Below are 17,942 nucleotides of genomic sequence, written 5' to 3' on the forward strand. Positions count from 1 at the left end.
TTTCCTTCTTAAATATTTCTCCTCTCATCTTAAAAATATGCCTCATAGCTTTGAAACCCACACCCTAGGGAAAGGACCCTTGCTCTTCACGTTATCTACATCATTTTATAAACCTCCTTAAGGTTATCCCTCAATCTCCTTCCTCCAATGAACAAATGAATATAGCGTGCAATTCTGGTCTCCTTCCTATTGGAAGGATGTTGTGAAAATTGAAAGGGTCAGAAAAGATATACAAGGGTGTTGCCAGGGTTGGAGGATTTGAGCTATAGGGAAAGGTTGAATAGGCTGGGGCTGTTTTCCCTGGACCGTTGGAGGCTGAGGGGTGACCTTATAGAAGTTTATAAAATCATGAGGGGCATGGATACGGTAAATAGACAAAGTCTTTTCACTGAGGTGGGGGAGTCCAGAACTAGAGGGCATTGGTTTAGGGTGAGGGGGAAGATACAAAAGTGACCAAAGGAGCAACTTTTTCATGTAGAGGGTGATGTGCCAGAGGAAGTGGTGAAGACTAGTACAATTACAACATTTAAAAGACATCTAGATGGGTATACGAATAGGAAGGATTTGGAGGTGGGACTAGATTGAGTTGGGATATCTGGTCAGCATGGACAAGTTGGACCAAAAAGTCTGTTTCATGCTGTACATCTATATGACTCTCTGACTCAAAATCCCAATCTATCCAACCTACCTTTATAACTCAAACCTTCCACTCCTGGCAACATCCTGGTAAATCCTTTCTGAACTTTTTCCTATTTAATAATACTATTCCTCTAACAGGGTGACCAGAACTGTACACAGTATTCCAGAAGAGGCCTCACCAATGCCTTGTACAACCTTAACATGATGTCCCAACTTTTTAATTCATTTTCCAACATTTAGCCCTTAGCCGTCTAAACCTTTCCTATTTATGTACCCATCCAGATGCCTTGTAAATGTTGTAATTGTACCAGCCTCCACCACTTTCTCTGGCAACTCATTCCATACACACACCACCCTCTGCGTGGAAAAAGTTACCCTTCAGGTCCTTTTTAAATCTTTCCCCTCGCACCTGAAGTCAATGCTCTCTAGTTTGGACTTCCCCACCCTTGGAAATAGACCTTGGCTATTCACCCTATCCATACCCCTCATGGTTTTATAAACATCTATAAGGTCACCCCTCAGCTTCCACTCCAGGGAAAATGCCCCAGCCTATTCAGCCTCTCCCTATAACTCATACCCTCTAGCCCTGGCAACACGCTAATAAATCTTTTCTGCCCCCTCAAGTTTAACAACTTGCTTCCTGTAGAAGGGCGACCATAATTGTACGCAGTATTCTAAAAGTTTTCTCACCAATGTACAGTACAGCTTCAACATGATTTCCCAGCTCCTATACTCAAATGTTCTGACCAATGAAGGCAAGCTTTCCAAATGCCCATTTGTCTACCTGCGACTCCAGTTTCAAAGAACTGTGCACCTGCACCACTAGGCATCTTTGTTCAGTGATACTCCTCAGGGCCCTTCAATTAAGTGTACGGCTCCTGCCCTGGTTAGCCTTACCAAAATGCAACACCTTACATTTATCTAAATTAGACTCCATCTGCTATTCCTCAGCCAACGTGATAAGTTAGAGGGAACTGACAATGCAATAAAACAGTTTAGTGATTTGAGTATTGAAACCCCATGTGTGACAGCAAGGTGGAGAGAATATAAACTTAAAATTATACTAGCAGAGTCAGAGAATGAAGTAATTGTAAAATGCAAGAGTTAAACGTCCAGTATCTGAATTAAGCAGCATTTTTAACAAAAATGAATTGTTAGCCCAGACTGAAATAAATATGTATGACTTGATAGCTGTTACAGTGAATGTGTGCAAGCTGACCAAGTCTGGGACTGGAATATTGAAGGGTATTTGTCATTTCGAATGGTAGAGTAACTCTGCTCATTAAAGATGAGATCAGTACAGTACAGTAGTGAGAGATGACCCTAATGTGAAAGAGCAAAATACAGAATTAGTTTTGGCAGCGATATGAAATAGGAAAGGTAAGTGTTATTTGTGGGAGTAGTTTATAGAACTCCCCCCCCCACAACAGTAATTATGCTGTAAGAGAGTGAATAAAGGAAGAAATAAATGAAGGTAAGAAAACTGAATTAGCTGGTGAATTAGCATACTAACAGACAGAATAGAATCTATTCAGAAGGAGTATTTGAGAATAGTCAGAATAAGTATATTCCTACTGTTAAAAACAATCTAAATGGAGGATCCACCATTCTTGGTGAACGAAATAAGTTAGGGAAACCATCAAATTTAAGGAAAAAGCATATAACTGCACTCAAATGAGTGGCAGGTCAGGTAATTGATCCAAGTATACAGAATGGCAAAGAATGACTGAAAGGTTAATAGGAGGAAAAAAGTTAGTATAAGAAGAAGCTAGCTAGAACTGTAAAAATGAAAAGCGAGAGTTCCTACATATATTTAAAAATGAAAAGAGTAAGAAAAATGAGTATTGGTCTTCTGCAGAGTAAAAATGGGGAATTAATGTAGATAATAAGGAAATGGTGGATGAACTGAACAAACATTTTGCTTCTGTCTTCACTATGAATATTAGAAAAAAAAATTCCAGCAGTAGCTGTACATCAGGAGGTGGAATGGAGAGAAGAACTTGGTGAAATTCAAATCACTAGGGGTCTATTAACCAAACTGATGGAGCTGTGATTTGATAAGTCTCTGAGTCCTGATGGACTTTATCCTAAGTTCTTAAAAGGTGTGGTTTGTGAGGTGGTAAATATGTTGGAGTCAATTTTCCAAAATTTCCTAGATTCAGGAAAGGGCTCCATCAGACTGGAAAGTAGCAAGCATAGGAATGGAGGTAGAAATCTGGAAACTATAAGTCAGTTATCTTGGTGTCTGTCATGGGGGAGGTATTAGAATTAATCATTAAACAGGTAATTGCTGCACACTTAGAAAAAACTCAAAGTCATAGAGTAATTGAAGAGTCAGCATAATTTTGTGAAAGGAAAATCATGTTTAACTAATTTAGTGCAGTTCTTTGAAGGAGTAACTGGTATTGTGGAGATTTGCCTACAGATGTACTGTACACATATCTCTAGAAGGCATTTTATAAGGTGTCATATCAAAGGTTACTGTGGTAAATTAATGCTCATGGTGTCATATTAGCCTGGACAGAAAATTGGCTGATTTGCAGAAAACAACGTCTGCTTAAACAGCTGATTTGAATGACTAGATGGATTTGATGAATGGAGTTCTGCACTGTCTGTGCTGCTGCCTCAATTTTTTATAATTTACATCAATATCTTAGAGGAGTGTGAAGGGATGGAAGCTAAATTTTGCAGATGACACAACAATAAATAGCAAAATATATTGTGACAAAGACAGAAGGTGGTTGCATAAAGCCCAAGAAAGATCAATTGAGTGGATAGAAGCTTAACAGATGGAACACAATATGGGAAAATATGAAGTTGTTTACTTTGGAAGAAAGAATGGAAAAGCTGATATTACTTAAAGGGAGAATCACTGTGGAAGTCATGTGTGAATGATCTTGGTATTTTAATGTATAAGTCACAAAAAAATTAGTAAGCAAGTACAGCATGTAATCAAGAAGGCTAATGGGATACTATGCTTCATTATAAGAGGAATTAAACTGAAAAGTGTTATTCTTCGGTTATAAAGCAATAGTAAGACCTCCTCTCAAAACTGTGTACAGTTTAATCTCCTTATTTAAGGATGTCAATGTATTAGAGGCACTTTGTTTGAGGTTTGCTAGTTTGATACCTAGAATGGATGGGTATGAGGTTAGGTTGGACATAGTGGGCTTGTTTCTACGACAGTGTAGAAGAGTGAGGGTGTCTTGCTGGAAGGGTATTAAGATCCTGAATGGTTTTGACAAGGTGGATTTGAAAATGATTTTTTTTTTCTTGTGGGTGAATCCAGAACTTGAAAGCAATACTTTAAAGGTTGTTCTTTTTATTGGAGATGAGAATTTCTTTTTCTCAGAGGGTTGTGTGACTTTAGAATTCTGCCACTGAAGATGATAGGAGCAGGGTAATTGAATATTTTTAAGATGGATGGAGATGGATTCTTGTTAAGCAAGAGAATCAAGGTTATTGGGGTACATTGAAATGTGGATTTCAAAGCACAAACAGATCAACCATGATTTTATTGAATAGGGAAGCAAACTTAAATAGCCTCCTTCGTATATAATTGATAATGGAAAATAAACAAGGCTATGGCAGAAGAGCTAAGACTTAGAAAACATCCTAAAGGTACTTGAAAGTCAAGAGGTGAACACAAGGGAGGAACTCAAAACAAACAGCGTCATGAGGGAAAAGTTGCCAGGGAAAGGTTTGGTAAGTTCCCAGGACAAGATAGCCTGCGTCCTAGAATCTTGAAAGTGGTGGCTGCAGAGATGCATTAGTTATCATCTTTCAAAATTCCTTCATTTCTAGAAGAGTCCCAGAGAATTGGAAAATAGCACAGCAATAGCCAAGCAAGCCACTCAGTCGTATCAATTACTATGAAGTCTCAACAAAGAAATGAAACCAGACACACCACCTGGCATCGACCTAGGCACTGGAAAAGACAATGACAGAAACAGCCCAGGGGATTCTGTAAATCCTCCATATTAATATCTGGGGGCTAGTGCCAAAATTGGAGAACTGTTACACAGACTAGTTAAGCAACAGTGTGACACAGTCATACTCGCAGAATCAAAGTTTACAGACAATGTCCTAGACAACACCATCACCATCCTTGGATATGTCCTGTTCTACTGGCAGGACAAACCCAGCAGAGGTGGCGGCATAGTGTATACAGTAAGGAGGAAGTTGCTCTGAGAGTCCTCAACATTGACTCCAGACCCCATTAAGTTCATAGCTTCAGGTTAAACATGGGGAAGAAAACCTCTGGTTGATTGCTGTGTACTGTCCTCCCTCCACTGATTAATTAGTACTCCTCCTTGTTGAACAACACCTGGAGGAAGCACTGAGGGTGGCAAGGACACAAAATGTACTCTTGGTGGGGGATTTCAATGTCCATTACCAAGAGTGGCTGAGGAGTCCTAAAGGTCATACCTGCTAAACTGGGTCTGCGGCAGGTAGTGAGGGAATCACCGTGATGGAAAAATATACTTGGCCTCATCCTTATCAATTTGCTGGCTGCAGATGCATCTGTCCATGACAGTATTAGTAAGAGTAACCATTACATAGTCCTTTTGGAGATGATGTCCTGCCTTCACATTGAGAATACCCTCCATTGTGTGTGTGGCAGTATCACTGTGCTAAATGGGACAGGCTGGCAACTTAAGACAGGGCAGCCATAAAGTCCTATGGGCCACCAACAGCAGCAGAACTGTACTCCAACACAATCTGCACCTTGTGGCATGGCCTATCCCCCACTCAAACATTACCATCAAGCTAGGGGATCAATAGAGAGTGCAGGAGGATATGTCAGAAGCAGCGCCAGGCATACCTAAACATGAAGTTTCAACCTGGTGAAGCTACCAAACAGACTTACTTGCATGCGAAACAGCATATACAGCAAGTGATAGACACAGCTAAGCAATCCCACAATGAACAGATTGGACCTCTCCAGTCCTGCCACATCCAGTTGTGAATGGTAGTGGATGATTAAACAACTCACTGGAGGAGGAGAAGGCTCCAAAGATATCCCCATCCTCGATGATGGAAGAGCCCAACACATTAGTGCAAAGATAAGGCTGAAGCATCCACAACAATCTTCAGCCAGAAATGCCGAGTGGGTGGTCCAACTCAGCCTCCTTCAGTGGTATACAGAATCACAGATACCAGTCTTCAGCCAATTTGATTCATTCTAAGTGATACCAAGAAATTGTTGGAGGCGCTGGATACTGCAAAGACTATGGGCCCTGACAATATTCCTGCAATAATACTGAAGACTTGAGCTCCAGAATTTGCTGTTCCACTGGCCAAGCTGTTCCAGTACAGTTACAACACTGGCATCTAAGCAACAATGTGAAGAATTGCGCAAATATATCCCCTATACAAAAAAACAGGACAAATACAGTCCGGCCAATTACTGCCCTATCAGTTTACTCTCATCATCAGTAAAGTGATGGAAGGTGTCATCAACAATGCAATCAAGCAGGACCTCCTCAGCAATAATCTGTTCAGAGACACCCAATTTGAGTTCCACCAGGCCCACTCAGCTCCTGATCTCATTGCAGCCTTGCTTCAATCATGGACAAAAAAGTTGAATTCCAGAGGTGAGGTGAGAGTGACAGTCCTTGACATCAAAGCTGCATTCGATTTGAGTGTGGCAACAAAGAACCCTATAAAAATTGGAATTAATGAGTATTAAGGGGCAAACTCTCCACTGTTTGGAGTCCTAGATTGTTTACGGTAGTTGGAGGTCAGTCATCTTAGCTGCAAGACACTTCTGCAGGAGTTCCTCAGGGTAGGGTCCTAGGCCCAACTATCTTCAGCTGCGTCATCAATAATCTGCCCTCCATCATAAGGTCAAAAATACAGATGTTCACTGATGATTGCACAATATTCAGCACCATTAGTTCTGAAGCAGTGCACATTCAAATGCAACAAGATCTGGACACTACCCAGGTTGGGCTGACCATTGGCAAGTAACATTCATGCCATACAAATACTAGGCAATGACCTTCTCTAATAAGAGACAATCTAACCATTAACATTCAATTATGTTATCATCACTAAATAACCCCACTATGAACATCCTCAGGGTTACCACTGACCAGAAACTCAACTGGACTTGCCATGTTAATACAGTGGCTTCAAGAACAGCTCAGAGGCCATAAATCTACTAGGTGAAAGTGAGGACTGCAGATGCTGGAGACCAGAGTTGAGAGTGTGGTGCTGGAAAAGCACAGTAGGTCAGGCAGCATCTGAGGAGCAGGCGCATCGGCTTTTCAGGCAAAAGCCCTTCATCTCGAATCCTGATGAAGGGCTTTTGCTCAAAACATCAACTCTCCTGCTCCTCTGATGCTGCCTGACCTGTTGTGCTCTTCCAGCACCACTCTCTAGATAGAGACTATAAATACTGAGGTGAATAACTCATCTCCTAACTACCCATAGCCTGTCCACTATCTACAAGGCAGAAGTCAGATGTGTAATGGAATAATCCCCACTTGCCTGGATGGATGCAGCTCCAAACACTCAAGAAGTTTGACGCCATCCAGGACAAAGCAGCCCACTAGATTGGCACCACATCCACAAGCATCCACTTCCTCCACAACTGATGCACAGTAGTAGAGTATGTGCCATCTACAAGATGCACTGTAGAAGTTCACCAAGGTTCCTTTGACAGCACCTTCCAAATCCATGACTACTTCCACCTAGAAGGCCAAGGGCAGCAGACACATGGGCACACCACTTCCTACAAGTTCCCCTCCAGGCCACTCACCATCTTGATTTGGAAATACAGAGGAACCTCGATTATCCGAACGAGATGAGCGGGCACTATTTCATTCGGATAACTGATTATTCGGTTAATTGATTTCCTCCTGGGCTCGAGTTTTCTGTGAAGTCTGCTCCCCGTTCAGGAGAATAGGCAAAAGCACACTGTACACGAGACCCCACCCCTCCTCTGCTCCCACCCCGCCTCCCTACCCACACTCTGCCCATCAGCCCACGCCCGCACCCAACCCGTCCGCTCCCATCCCACCACTCCCACCCTCCCCCAAACCTGTCCACTCCCACCCCGTCCCCCCGTCCGCTCCCACCGCACCACCCCGGCCCACACTCCGCCCGTCTGCCCCCGCCTGCCCCCAAACCTATCCACTCCCACCCCACACCCCCCACTCACCCCCAACCCCCTCCACTCCAACCCCACCCCCAACCCTGTCCAACTCTGAATGTCCGTCTGTCCCCTGCCCGCACCAACCCCACACCAGCGCCCCCCCCAACCCTGCAGCACCAACTCTGCTCCCCCATCCCCAAACTCCATCCATTCCCACCCACCATCCAATGCCCATCCGAACACCCGTACACCAACACTAAGACTGCTACTGGCTTTGTGGGGTAAGTTTCCACACACATTGTCACTGCAACTTTTTGACAGGTTCCACGTTTGCCCTGTACAGGACAATGTTGGAGAGATTATCTGGGGAAGAGGGGTTTAGGGTGCACCCCTGTGTAGAACTCCAGGGAAAGTATAGGAGGAGAGAGAAGGTGGGGGGTCAATCATTTGGAGATGGTTCCTGGACTGTCCAGGACTGTTCTCAGCAGCATTTTAGTGAGCCGAGTTTATTTTTAATCATTGTACCTGTAAAAAAAGATGCAATCAGGGTTGAAACATCTCTTTGATGTAATGTTTCTATCAGGACCTTGAGATCCCCTTTGGATAATCTGATATTCGGATAATTGATATTCGGATAATCGAGGTTCCTCTGTATATCATTGTTCCTTCATTGCTGGATCAAAATACAGAATTCCCTCCCTAAGGACATTGTGGGTCAACCTACAGGTGGACTGCAGTGACTCAAGAAGGCAGCTCACCACTGCCTTCTCAAGGGTAACTAGGGATGGGCAATAAATGCTAGCCAGCCAGTGACTTTCACAAGAGAAGAAAAAAATGCCACAAGAATTAGTGCTGTTTATATATTTATGCTATTTATAATTTATATCAATGAATTAGCCAAAGGGACTCCATGTATGATAATTAAACTTGCCAACGACACCAATAAAGGTAGGATAATGAGGTGTGAAGAGGAGGTAAAGTGTTTACAAAGACATAAGGAGGGCATCAGAGAACCAGATGGATTTTTGTGACAACCTGATAGTTTCATGGCTACTTTTACTAACATATTTTTTAATTCTAGGTTTTTATTTAGTTAACTGAATTTGAATCCCTGAGTTGCCTGACTGGAATTTTAATTCATACCTTCAGATCATTATTCCAGGTTTCTGAGTTGGTTAGTCCTGTAACATAATGTCTTGGCAACCATGCCCCCAGTGCATGAAATATAGTGAAGGCCTTCCTCACCTTCCTCTTCCTAGCTCTCTGATTTTTCTTGTTCCCTCTTCCCTCCTCAATTGAATATTCCGTCATGCCGCAGGAGTTTCTTCACCAAAATGATCATTTGCAGTGATCATCTCAGGGTGGTGGACCCCAACTACATTTAAGTGTCCCTCCTTATATAGGGCTAGGCCTTTGAGGTGATTAATCTTTTTGCCTGGCTTTGATTTTTCAATGGAATGTAGCAGTAATTCCACTTAGAGTCATAGACCTATACAGCATGGAAACAGACCCTTTGGTCCAACTTGTCCATGCCGACCAGATATCCTAAATTAATCTAGTCCCATTTACCAGCATTTGGCCCATATCCCTCCAAACTCTTCCTATTCATATACCCATCAGATGCCTTTTAAATGTTGTGACTAGCCTCCACCACTTCCTCTGGTAGCTTATTTCATACATGCACCACCCTCTGTGTGAAAATGTTGCCCCATATATCCTTTTTGAATCTTTCCCCTTCACCTTAAACCTTGCACCAAAACTCTTTCTGTTTAGCTAATGCAATTACTGTTAATTGTCCCATTCATGTGTAACACTTATTTAATATTAATATGGATGGGATTTCTATAGGGGAATACAAGTGCAGAAAATATTATTCATTTTTTTAAAGGTTACCTTTGAAAATAATCTATTTATTATGCTGTTGGAAGTCTAGTGACTGCCAGTTTGATATATAAGAAAGATCTTTATCAGCAGATTTAACACCTCTATCAAGTCACCTCTCTTGCTTCATAAACAGCCTCACATTTCTGTTGTGCATTTCTCATAGAACAATTGATCCCAATTTATACTCCACAGCTCCTGCCTAATAGCAGTATAATGTCCCCTCCCTCAATTAAATACCTTCCCATACTGTCTATTTCTATCCTCTTCCATGGCTATGGTAAAGGTGAGGCAGTTGTGGTCACTGTCATTGAAATGGTCTCCCATTTGAGAGATCTGACACCAGACCTGGCTCGTTGCCTAGCGCCAAATTCAATATGGCCTTCCCCCAGTCATATTGATTCGGGATTCCTTCCTGGACACACCTGACAAAATCAGCTCCATTCGGACCATCTGCACTAAGCAGGTTCCAATCAATATTGGGGAAGTTGAAGTCACCCATAACAACAACTCTGTTACAGCTGCACCTCTCCAAGATCTGCTGTCCAATCTGTTCTTCCATCTCTTTGCTGCTACTGGGAGGTTCTATAGAAAAAACCCAATGAAGTGACTGCTCCTGTCCTATTACTGACTTCCACCCATATTAGAGGAGAAAGTGAGGACTGCAGATGCTGGAGATCAGAGCTGAAAATGTGTTACTGGAAAAGCGCAGCAGGTCAGGCAGCATCCAAGGAGCAGGAGAATCGACGTTTCGGGCATGACTCAGTAAACAAAGCCTTCTTAACAACCTCTTTTTCTGCAGCTGTGAGTCACCCTCTAATTAACAATGCTACTTCCCTGTCTGTTTAATAGCTTCTCCCACCCCAGCACCTGTTCTTTTTAAAGATCTAATCTAAACCCTGGAACATCCAGCAACCATTCCTGCTCCTTTGAAATCCATGTCTCCGTTATGACCATAACATCGTAGTTCCAAGTACTGACCTATGCTTTAAGTTCATCACTCTTATTCTTGACACTCCTTGCATTGAAACAGACACACTTTAATCCATGCCTTTGCCTTATCAACCTACCTGACAGACTCTCTGCATTCTATTTCTGCCTATTCAACAACTACCCTCTCCTCTGATCTGTAGCTCTGGTTCCCAACCCCCGCCAAACTAGTTTAAACCCTCCCAAATGCTCTAGCTAATCTCCCACCCAGGACATTGGTGCCCCTCCAGTTTAAATGCAACCAGTCCTTCATGTAGAGGTCCCACCTTCCCCAAAAGGTACCCCAATGATCTGCATATCTGAAGCCCTCTCTCCTGCACCAGTAGCCACGTATTTAGCTGCACTTGCTCCCTGTTTCTCACCTCACTAGCCTGTGGCACCAATAGTAATCCTGAGATGTGCTGTTTTAACAGTCTCAATACAGCCTGTATAGTATGAAGCTGGGTAAAGGGGTTAAATCTATCTGTTTTCTGTTTGTGATAAGGATTTTTTTGTGTAATAGACATGATATTTTTGTTTAAAAGTACATTGGCAACCGCATGTGACTATGCTCAGTCCTGACCACCATGGTAATAAAATTGCAAAAATAAAACTTATGGTCCATCAAGCCAGGTTTCACTTTGAAAACGTACTTATCCAGTATTACAGTCAGCTGGGATCATAACATTGCTGACCACACAGTGCAAATACATAGTAAGCACAACAATAAAGGTAAGGTTGGGACCTTTATACTGGAATATTACATGTTATTAATATCACCTAACAGGCACACAACCTGCTTCCATGCCTACAGAAAGAGTCTAGGCTGAGTTGTAGCACCTTCTTGCTAGTGCTGTCACCTTCCCAGATTTAAGGGAGGTTCCCAAAATGGGATATATTCTCATAAACCTCTAAGAACCAGTACTGCACAGAATAAGCCAGCATGAGAACTTCACAAATGATTAATATAAGCTTTCTCAGAAGCATTCAGCATGGGATGAGGCCACTTGATCCTTTGTACCTTCACTGGTTGTTTATCCAATTAGTTTAATCGACCCATGCTCTTTCCTCATAGCTCTGTGAACCTTTCCTTTCAACTATTTATCCAACTGCATTTAAAAATTATTATTTGAATCTGTTTCTTCCACCTTTTGCAACAGTGCATTCTAGATCATGACAATTTTCTTCTTCATTTACCTGATTATTGGAGAGTTATGATTTCTTCCAATGTATCTGAGTGGTCTAAGACTGGAGTCAATTAGAGCCTTTAAACATCTAGATCTTTTGGAAATTGTGGTTCCTGCATCAGATATCCATATGGGAGTTGGGTGTGAAGGCTGTGTACCTGATTTGTAGTCTGCAAGAAATCCTATCTGTATCAACGGACCAAGAACTCAATATTAGTCTTGGAATGGGTGCAGTGTAGGTTCACTTGATTGGTATCAGGGCTTAAAGGGTTAAATTATAAGAGGAGGTTGCACAGAATGACGCTTTCTGCACTGTAACAACTCAGTTAATCTGCATTTGAGTATAAAAGATTGAAGGCAATCTAACTTATTTAAAATTATTAGGATTAGATAGGATAGATAGAAAATATATCCTCTGGTTGGGAAATTCAAAACAAGAGAACCTAATGTTAAATTCAGAGCTAATTGTGTTTGTGTGATGTCAGGAAACATTTCTTCTTGCAAAGGGTAGTGGAAATCTGAAACACACACCTGCAAAACATTATTGAGGCTGGAGCTTATTGAAAATTTCCAATCTGAAACTGGTACATTTTTTTTGAGGAAAGGGCAATAGGGGTCAAGGAACCACAGCAGGTAATTAAAATACATATCAATCATGATCTAACTGAATGGTACAACAGACTAGAGAGGCTGAATGGCTTCACGCTGTTCCTACCTTCCGAATCCAGGATTTGATATGCAACAGATATGGTTAGATTGCTACTCTTGAGTTTTGGTGGAAAGGTGGGCCCTCTCAGGAGATTTTGTGGTTGGCTGAGGACTAATGATAATGCAAATGTTAAAGGATGTGCAGACTTTTTCAAGTGTACATAAATTAACTAGAATGTTTTTTGTTCCAGTTTCTTATAGCTGAGAGTGATCGAGGGGGTTTGTGCAACATTGATTGCTCTAGAGCTCAACAGAAGCCAGTCTGTGGGAGTGACAGGAAGTTCTACAAATCCCACTGTGCTTTTCAACGCGCAAAATGCAGGGACCCAACCCTTGAAACAAAGCCTCGGAGCCGATGCAGTGGTAAGAATGGAAACATCAAAACAGCTGATTTGTCCATTAGTCAATAATCAACTAGTTCTAGTCCCCTTCACTGGCCTCATCTTTCCCCACATTTGTAACCTCACCTACTTCTATAAGCTTCTGAGAACTCTGCTTTCCTAAAATTCTTGTCTCCAAATTCTAACACCCTATCATTCATGGTTTTTCTGTCATCTCCCAAACTCTCCACCTCTACACTTCTCTTTCATCCCTAACTCTGGCCAAGCTTTCGTCACCATGGATCTGTGTCAAATTTTAATTGGCATGTTAAATTTTGGGAACTTGACTACATCAAAGGTACTACATAAATGCAAACTGTGTCACAGATCCAGAATTCCCATTAACAACAAACTCTATCATTTATTCTAAAACACTCCTTGCTGATTTCTTTTGCCATGTCAAACTTACCAAATTGTACCATTCCACACTTTTTGAAGGTATTTCATTATCCCCTCTTTCAAAATACTTGCTAATACTTCCACAACTGATGCTGCAGTTTGTTTCCACACCCCTTTCTAAGAAGGGCTTCATGTTTTTCAATGGGCTATCAACTTAAGCTATGGACTGAATAAAGCTCTTTTAAAATTATAAAGAGACTCCATTTATGGTGAGCATAGAGAAGGTGTTCCCATTTGTAGGGATTACACAGCTATGGGACAAAAATATGGTACAGTCACAAATAAATCCAATATGGAATTCAAGAGAAATTTCCTCCCCCACAGAGCGTTAGTATGTCTACTGAATAGCAGAGATGCCTTTAATGGATAACAAGATAAATACGTGAGAAAGAAGGAATAGAACTATATACTGAAAGGAAAATAGACCATGGGAACAGAGGACTTCACAACAGGAGTGGGCCTGCTCCACCATCCAGTAAAATCATGACAATTTGGAATGAGTTTTGCTCTCAGACAGTTGACTGTGGGACATATCTGTTCACTCCATTTTATTTTAGTCACACACAAGTCATCTGTTTAAATATTACATGACAAGATAGTGTTAAATCATTGGAGCAATTAGCTGGGTGTTCCTTGCATAACTCCTTGAGGGATTTCTCTAAACTACACAACCTCAAAGTTTAACAATTTCCATAAATCTCAGTGTGTCACAGTGAAAGGTGAAGGATGAAGTAACAATTTTCATCTGTTTTTTGAAACAGCAACACTGTGTTTTGGGTATCTTTTCCCTTCGTAGGATCTCTACAACAAGAAAACAAAGTAGTCAGCTTTCTCCAAAAGCATAAAAGAAATGCTGAGATGGGGCAACTACGTTTCTCCCTTCTTCTCCTGTCTGAGCCTTCACACAGTGATTGTTTTGAATTGTTGCAATTTTACTGAGTGCTCCATTCAACATAAGAATAAAGTAAAACTACAGTGCATTGTTTTATCTAAGTTGTTAATACTTTTGTTTCATCTTAATCCAGTTAATGACAGTTGAATATGTAAATTTAAATCAGTGCAATCCTCTAAATGTGGTTCTCTGCAGAGCTACCTTGATTAGGAAAGGGATGATTTAGTGTAGTGGTCTATCAATAGGTTTTATGTTTCATTTCAGGCTCGACTGATGAAACAACAGTCTCCTTTCTATAATTGTTCTAAACTTACCAAATTACTTCTGGTATTGAGAAATGCAAGTGATCAATCAAAACCAACAGGGCAATGCTGTTCAGAGAAGATGGATGTAAATGAAAAAGTTTGGGTTTTAAAAGCTTGTAGCAATAGGGGAAGATTGAATGAAGTAAGGAGTTACATAGCTTTGTGACTAAGGGGCAAACATTGAGTGGACTAGAATCAATTAGGAGAATTTTTCTGGCTTGCGTGAAGTAGGAAGCCAGTTTGTATAATAAGGGTAATTTTATTAGGTCTACACCTGGCAAACCTCTTCACCCCTGCTGGTTAGGGCATCTGTCAGGTAAATTGAAGTAGCCTTCTAACAGCAAACTGAGGGGTGTGGTGTAGTGTCTTACTGAAGAATAAAGGAGGGTCATGGGCAGGGAAGGCAATCTCTGCAGCCTCAGCATTTTCCTTGGAGAGGCTTCTCCATCATCAGTAACAAATTGATTATTTTGTTTAATTACCTTTGGCCTATCTTCTGCCAGCTTCATGGCCCCTTCCATCCTCAGTCACCACTGTTCCTGATGGCACTGTTAAGAATCCTGAGCTGTCAGCAGCTCAAGGTGGGAATTCCTCTGAGATGAGGGGAGAAAGTCCCAGTCTTTAATCAGTTAATGTTTTATGGAATGTTAAGTCTGCGGGACTACTGTCATCAGGGACGATGAGTTTCCCCATTGACCTTTCCACTGGTGGACCAGGAAACTGTTGAGTTTGGGAAATTGTGTCTATAGAATCTTACAGTACATTTTGATCTTTAGTGCCTCATTAGCTCTTTGAAACAACTATCCATTGTTCTTTTACCACTGTCATGCAATTTTCTCTCCATGTATTTTTCCAGTTTTCTTAGGAATGTTACTGCTCAGTTTGCAGTGAAATGAATTTCAACCAGGTTCACAACACAAGATTTGATGATGACTTTCAATTCCATTTTCATCACTAATAACCAACTGCACAAAACAGAATCATCCAAAGTATAGAATCTTGGAAGAATTTATCTTTAATGGAATCCATTCAAAACCATATTTTGTGGGTTGATAGTACTCCTCAAACTGAATATTGTTACTAGATTAATGAAAAGTTTATAAAATTATAGACATTCTTCTTTCATGTGCTGTCATCAATTTTTAATGTTCTGGTCCAACCGATGGTTCTGTACCGATGGGACGATCTCCACTTGAACCGATCTGAAACCAGTGTTCTAGCGAAAAGGATAAGTGGGGTGGTCACTAGGACTTTAAACTAGTGAGTCCAGGGGAAGGGAAAGGGAAAACCATAGGAAGTATGATGGTAAATAAAAAGGTAAGCAGCAGGTTAGCATGTGCAGGAGGGTTTAAGTACAAGGCAGACTATGAAAAAAAGTAAAAAGGAAGGATAACTCAGGAAATATTATTAGAGATGTTAGAAATCATGAGGTTAAGAAAATTAGCTTAAGGGCACTTTACCTGAAAGCTTGTAGCATTCGTAACAAGGTTGATGAGTTAATGGCACAAATCATTGTGCATGAATATGATTTAGTAGCCATAATGGAGACATGGTTACAGGATGGTCATAACTTGGAATTAAATATCCAGGGGTATCAGACTAGTTGGAAGGACAGACATTCCTGATGAAGGGCTTTTGCCCGAAACGTTGATTTCGAAGCTACTTGGATGCTGCCTGAACTGCTGTGCTCTTCCAGCACCACTAATCCAGGAAGGTAAGGGAGATGGTGTTGCTCTGATATTCAAGGATGACATCAGGGCAGCGCTGAGAGATGATATAGGTTCATAGATGATATATGGAGAAGAAGGCTTTGGGTGGAAATGAGAAATTCTAAGAAGAAAAAGTCACTGATAGGAGTAGTCTATAGGCCACCAAATAATAATATCACTTTGGGGCAGGCAATAAACAAAGAAATAACTAACGTGTGTAAAAATGGTACAGCTTTTATCAGGGGGGATTTTAATCTGCATGCCGATTGGTTGAACCAGCTTGGTCAGGGTAGCCTTGGTGTGGAGAGATTGAGTAGATTGGGATTATAATCTTTGGAATTTAGAAGGATGAGGGGGGATCTTATAGAAACATATAAAATTATGAAGGGAATAGATAAATTAGAAGTAGAGAGGATGTTTCCACTGCCAAGTGAAACTAGGACAAAAGGGCATAGCCTCAAAATTAGGGGGAGCTGATTTAGGACTGAATTGAGAAGGAACTCCTTCACCCAGAGGGGTGGAAATCTGTGGAATTCTTTGCCCAGTGAAATAGTTGATGCTGCTTCAGTAAACATTTTTAAAGCTAAGATAGATATATTTTGAACAATAAAGGAATTAAAGGATACGGTGAGAGCGCAGGTTAAGTGGAGCTGAGTCTATGAAAAGATCAGCCATGATGTTATTGAATGGGGGAGTGGGCTCGATGGGCTGGATGGCTTACTGCTGCTCCTAGTTCTTATATTCTTATTGGTTGCCTACACTTTACATAATCCTTATCCTTCTCTCTGCTTTTGACTACTTTCCTTCCGGATTGCCAAATTTTGGTATGCAACTATTCAATGATATGATTGCTATAAGTGCTCACATCACATGATTATGGTGTTTGTTTTGTTTAGTGGTTTGTGATTGGTTAGACCTGTTTGTAACATAACTGGACATTAGAATGCTCTCTGAGGCAAATGTAACTTTGTAAAGTACAGCTGAATGTGGTCAAGGGTTTCATTTTTTCTGATTTACATTTGAACCCAGAGATCACCATAATTTGTACTTCAATATGGAGAACAGTGTGATTTAGGAATACATTCACCTTAGCTATTTCTGAAATGAGTTGATCTGTGTTACAGAAAGGGCCACAGCAAGATGCCGAGAAGACAGAGCCCAAGCACTTGCACAAACAAGGAGAGCAACAGACTCCATTATTGTACCAGAATGCAATGAGGATGGCTCCTTTGCACAGGTACTATGAGAAATCAATATTAATTACTCGGTATTGAAATTGTGCACAGATAAGACATTAGGCATGGCAGGGTAGGGAGAAGATGAGGTGAATTTTTATTTCAAATAGCAAGTGTAACAAGTTACTACATAGATAAAAATTCCTTACGAGAATAAATTGTTCCAAAATCACAACTTTGTAACTTGGGCAAAGATACTCATGCTGCCACCAAACCAAGCATTTTTCACTTGCTCCACAATTGGTGAATTGTACCAATTATTAGCATTTGGGAAAGTAATTAATAGAGATGAACATTTCATGTTGCAGACACTTGTAAACCAGAAGAAGAACCTGCATCCCATTGTGGCAACAGTTTCTTGTTTTCAGACCCAGATTTTGAAATAGTGCAAGTTTTTCTGAATGACGTTATATTTTTATAGACATAAAAAGTTTCATATTATTGCACTGGCAAAACAGCACCTGGACATGTGGCAGTTGAACGTTGGGACTGAGTTCCTTCTGGTACTTTGTGAGTGCTTTGGCACTGCATGTACT

The 17,942-nt window shown here is 41.1% G+C and overlaps 1 protein-coding gene across 2 annotated transcripts in view; it reads left to right on the forward strand.

The window, feature by feature from the left end:
• The window catches only part of LOC140454617 (SPARC-related modular calcium-binding protein 1-like), a 95,699-nt gene that overhangs the window by 37,517 nt on the left and 40,240 nt on the right, over nucleotides 1–17,942 (forward strand). For both annotated transcript variants that reach the window (XM_072549507.1, XM_072549506.1), the window contains exons 2-3: nucleotides 12,678–12,849; nucleotides 17,296–17,408. In XM_072549507.1, coding sequence (XP_072405608.1) covers nucleotides 12,678–12,849; nucleotides 17,296–17,408 — 285 coding nt within the window. The remainder of the gene's footprint in view (nucleotides 1–12,677; nucleotides 12,850–17,295; nucleotides 17,409–17,942) is intronic.

This window comes from Chiloscyllium punctatum, chromosome 29 (genome assembly GCF_047496795.1).
Source record: "Chiloscyllium punctatum isolate Juve2018m chromosome 29, sChiPun1.3, whole genome shotgun sequence".
Classification (NCBI taxonomy): domain Eukaryota; kingdom Metazoa; phylum Chordata; class Chondrichthyes; order Orectolobiformes; family Hemiscylliidae; genus Chiloscyllium; species Chiloscyllium punctatum.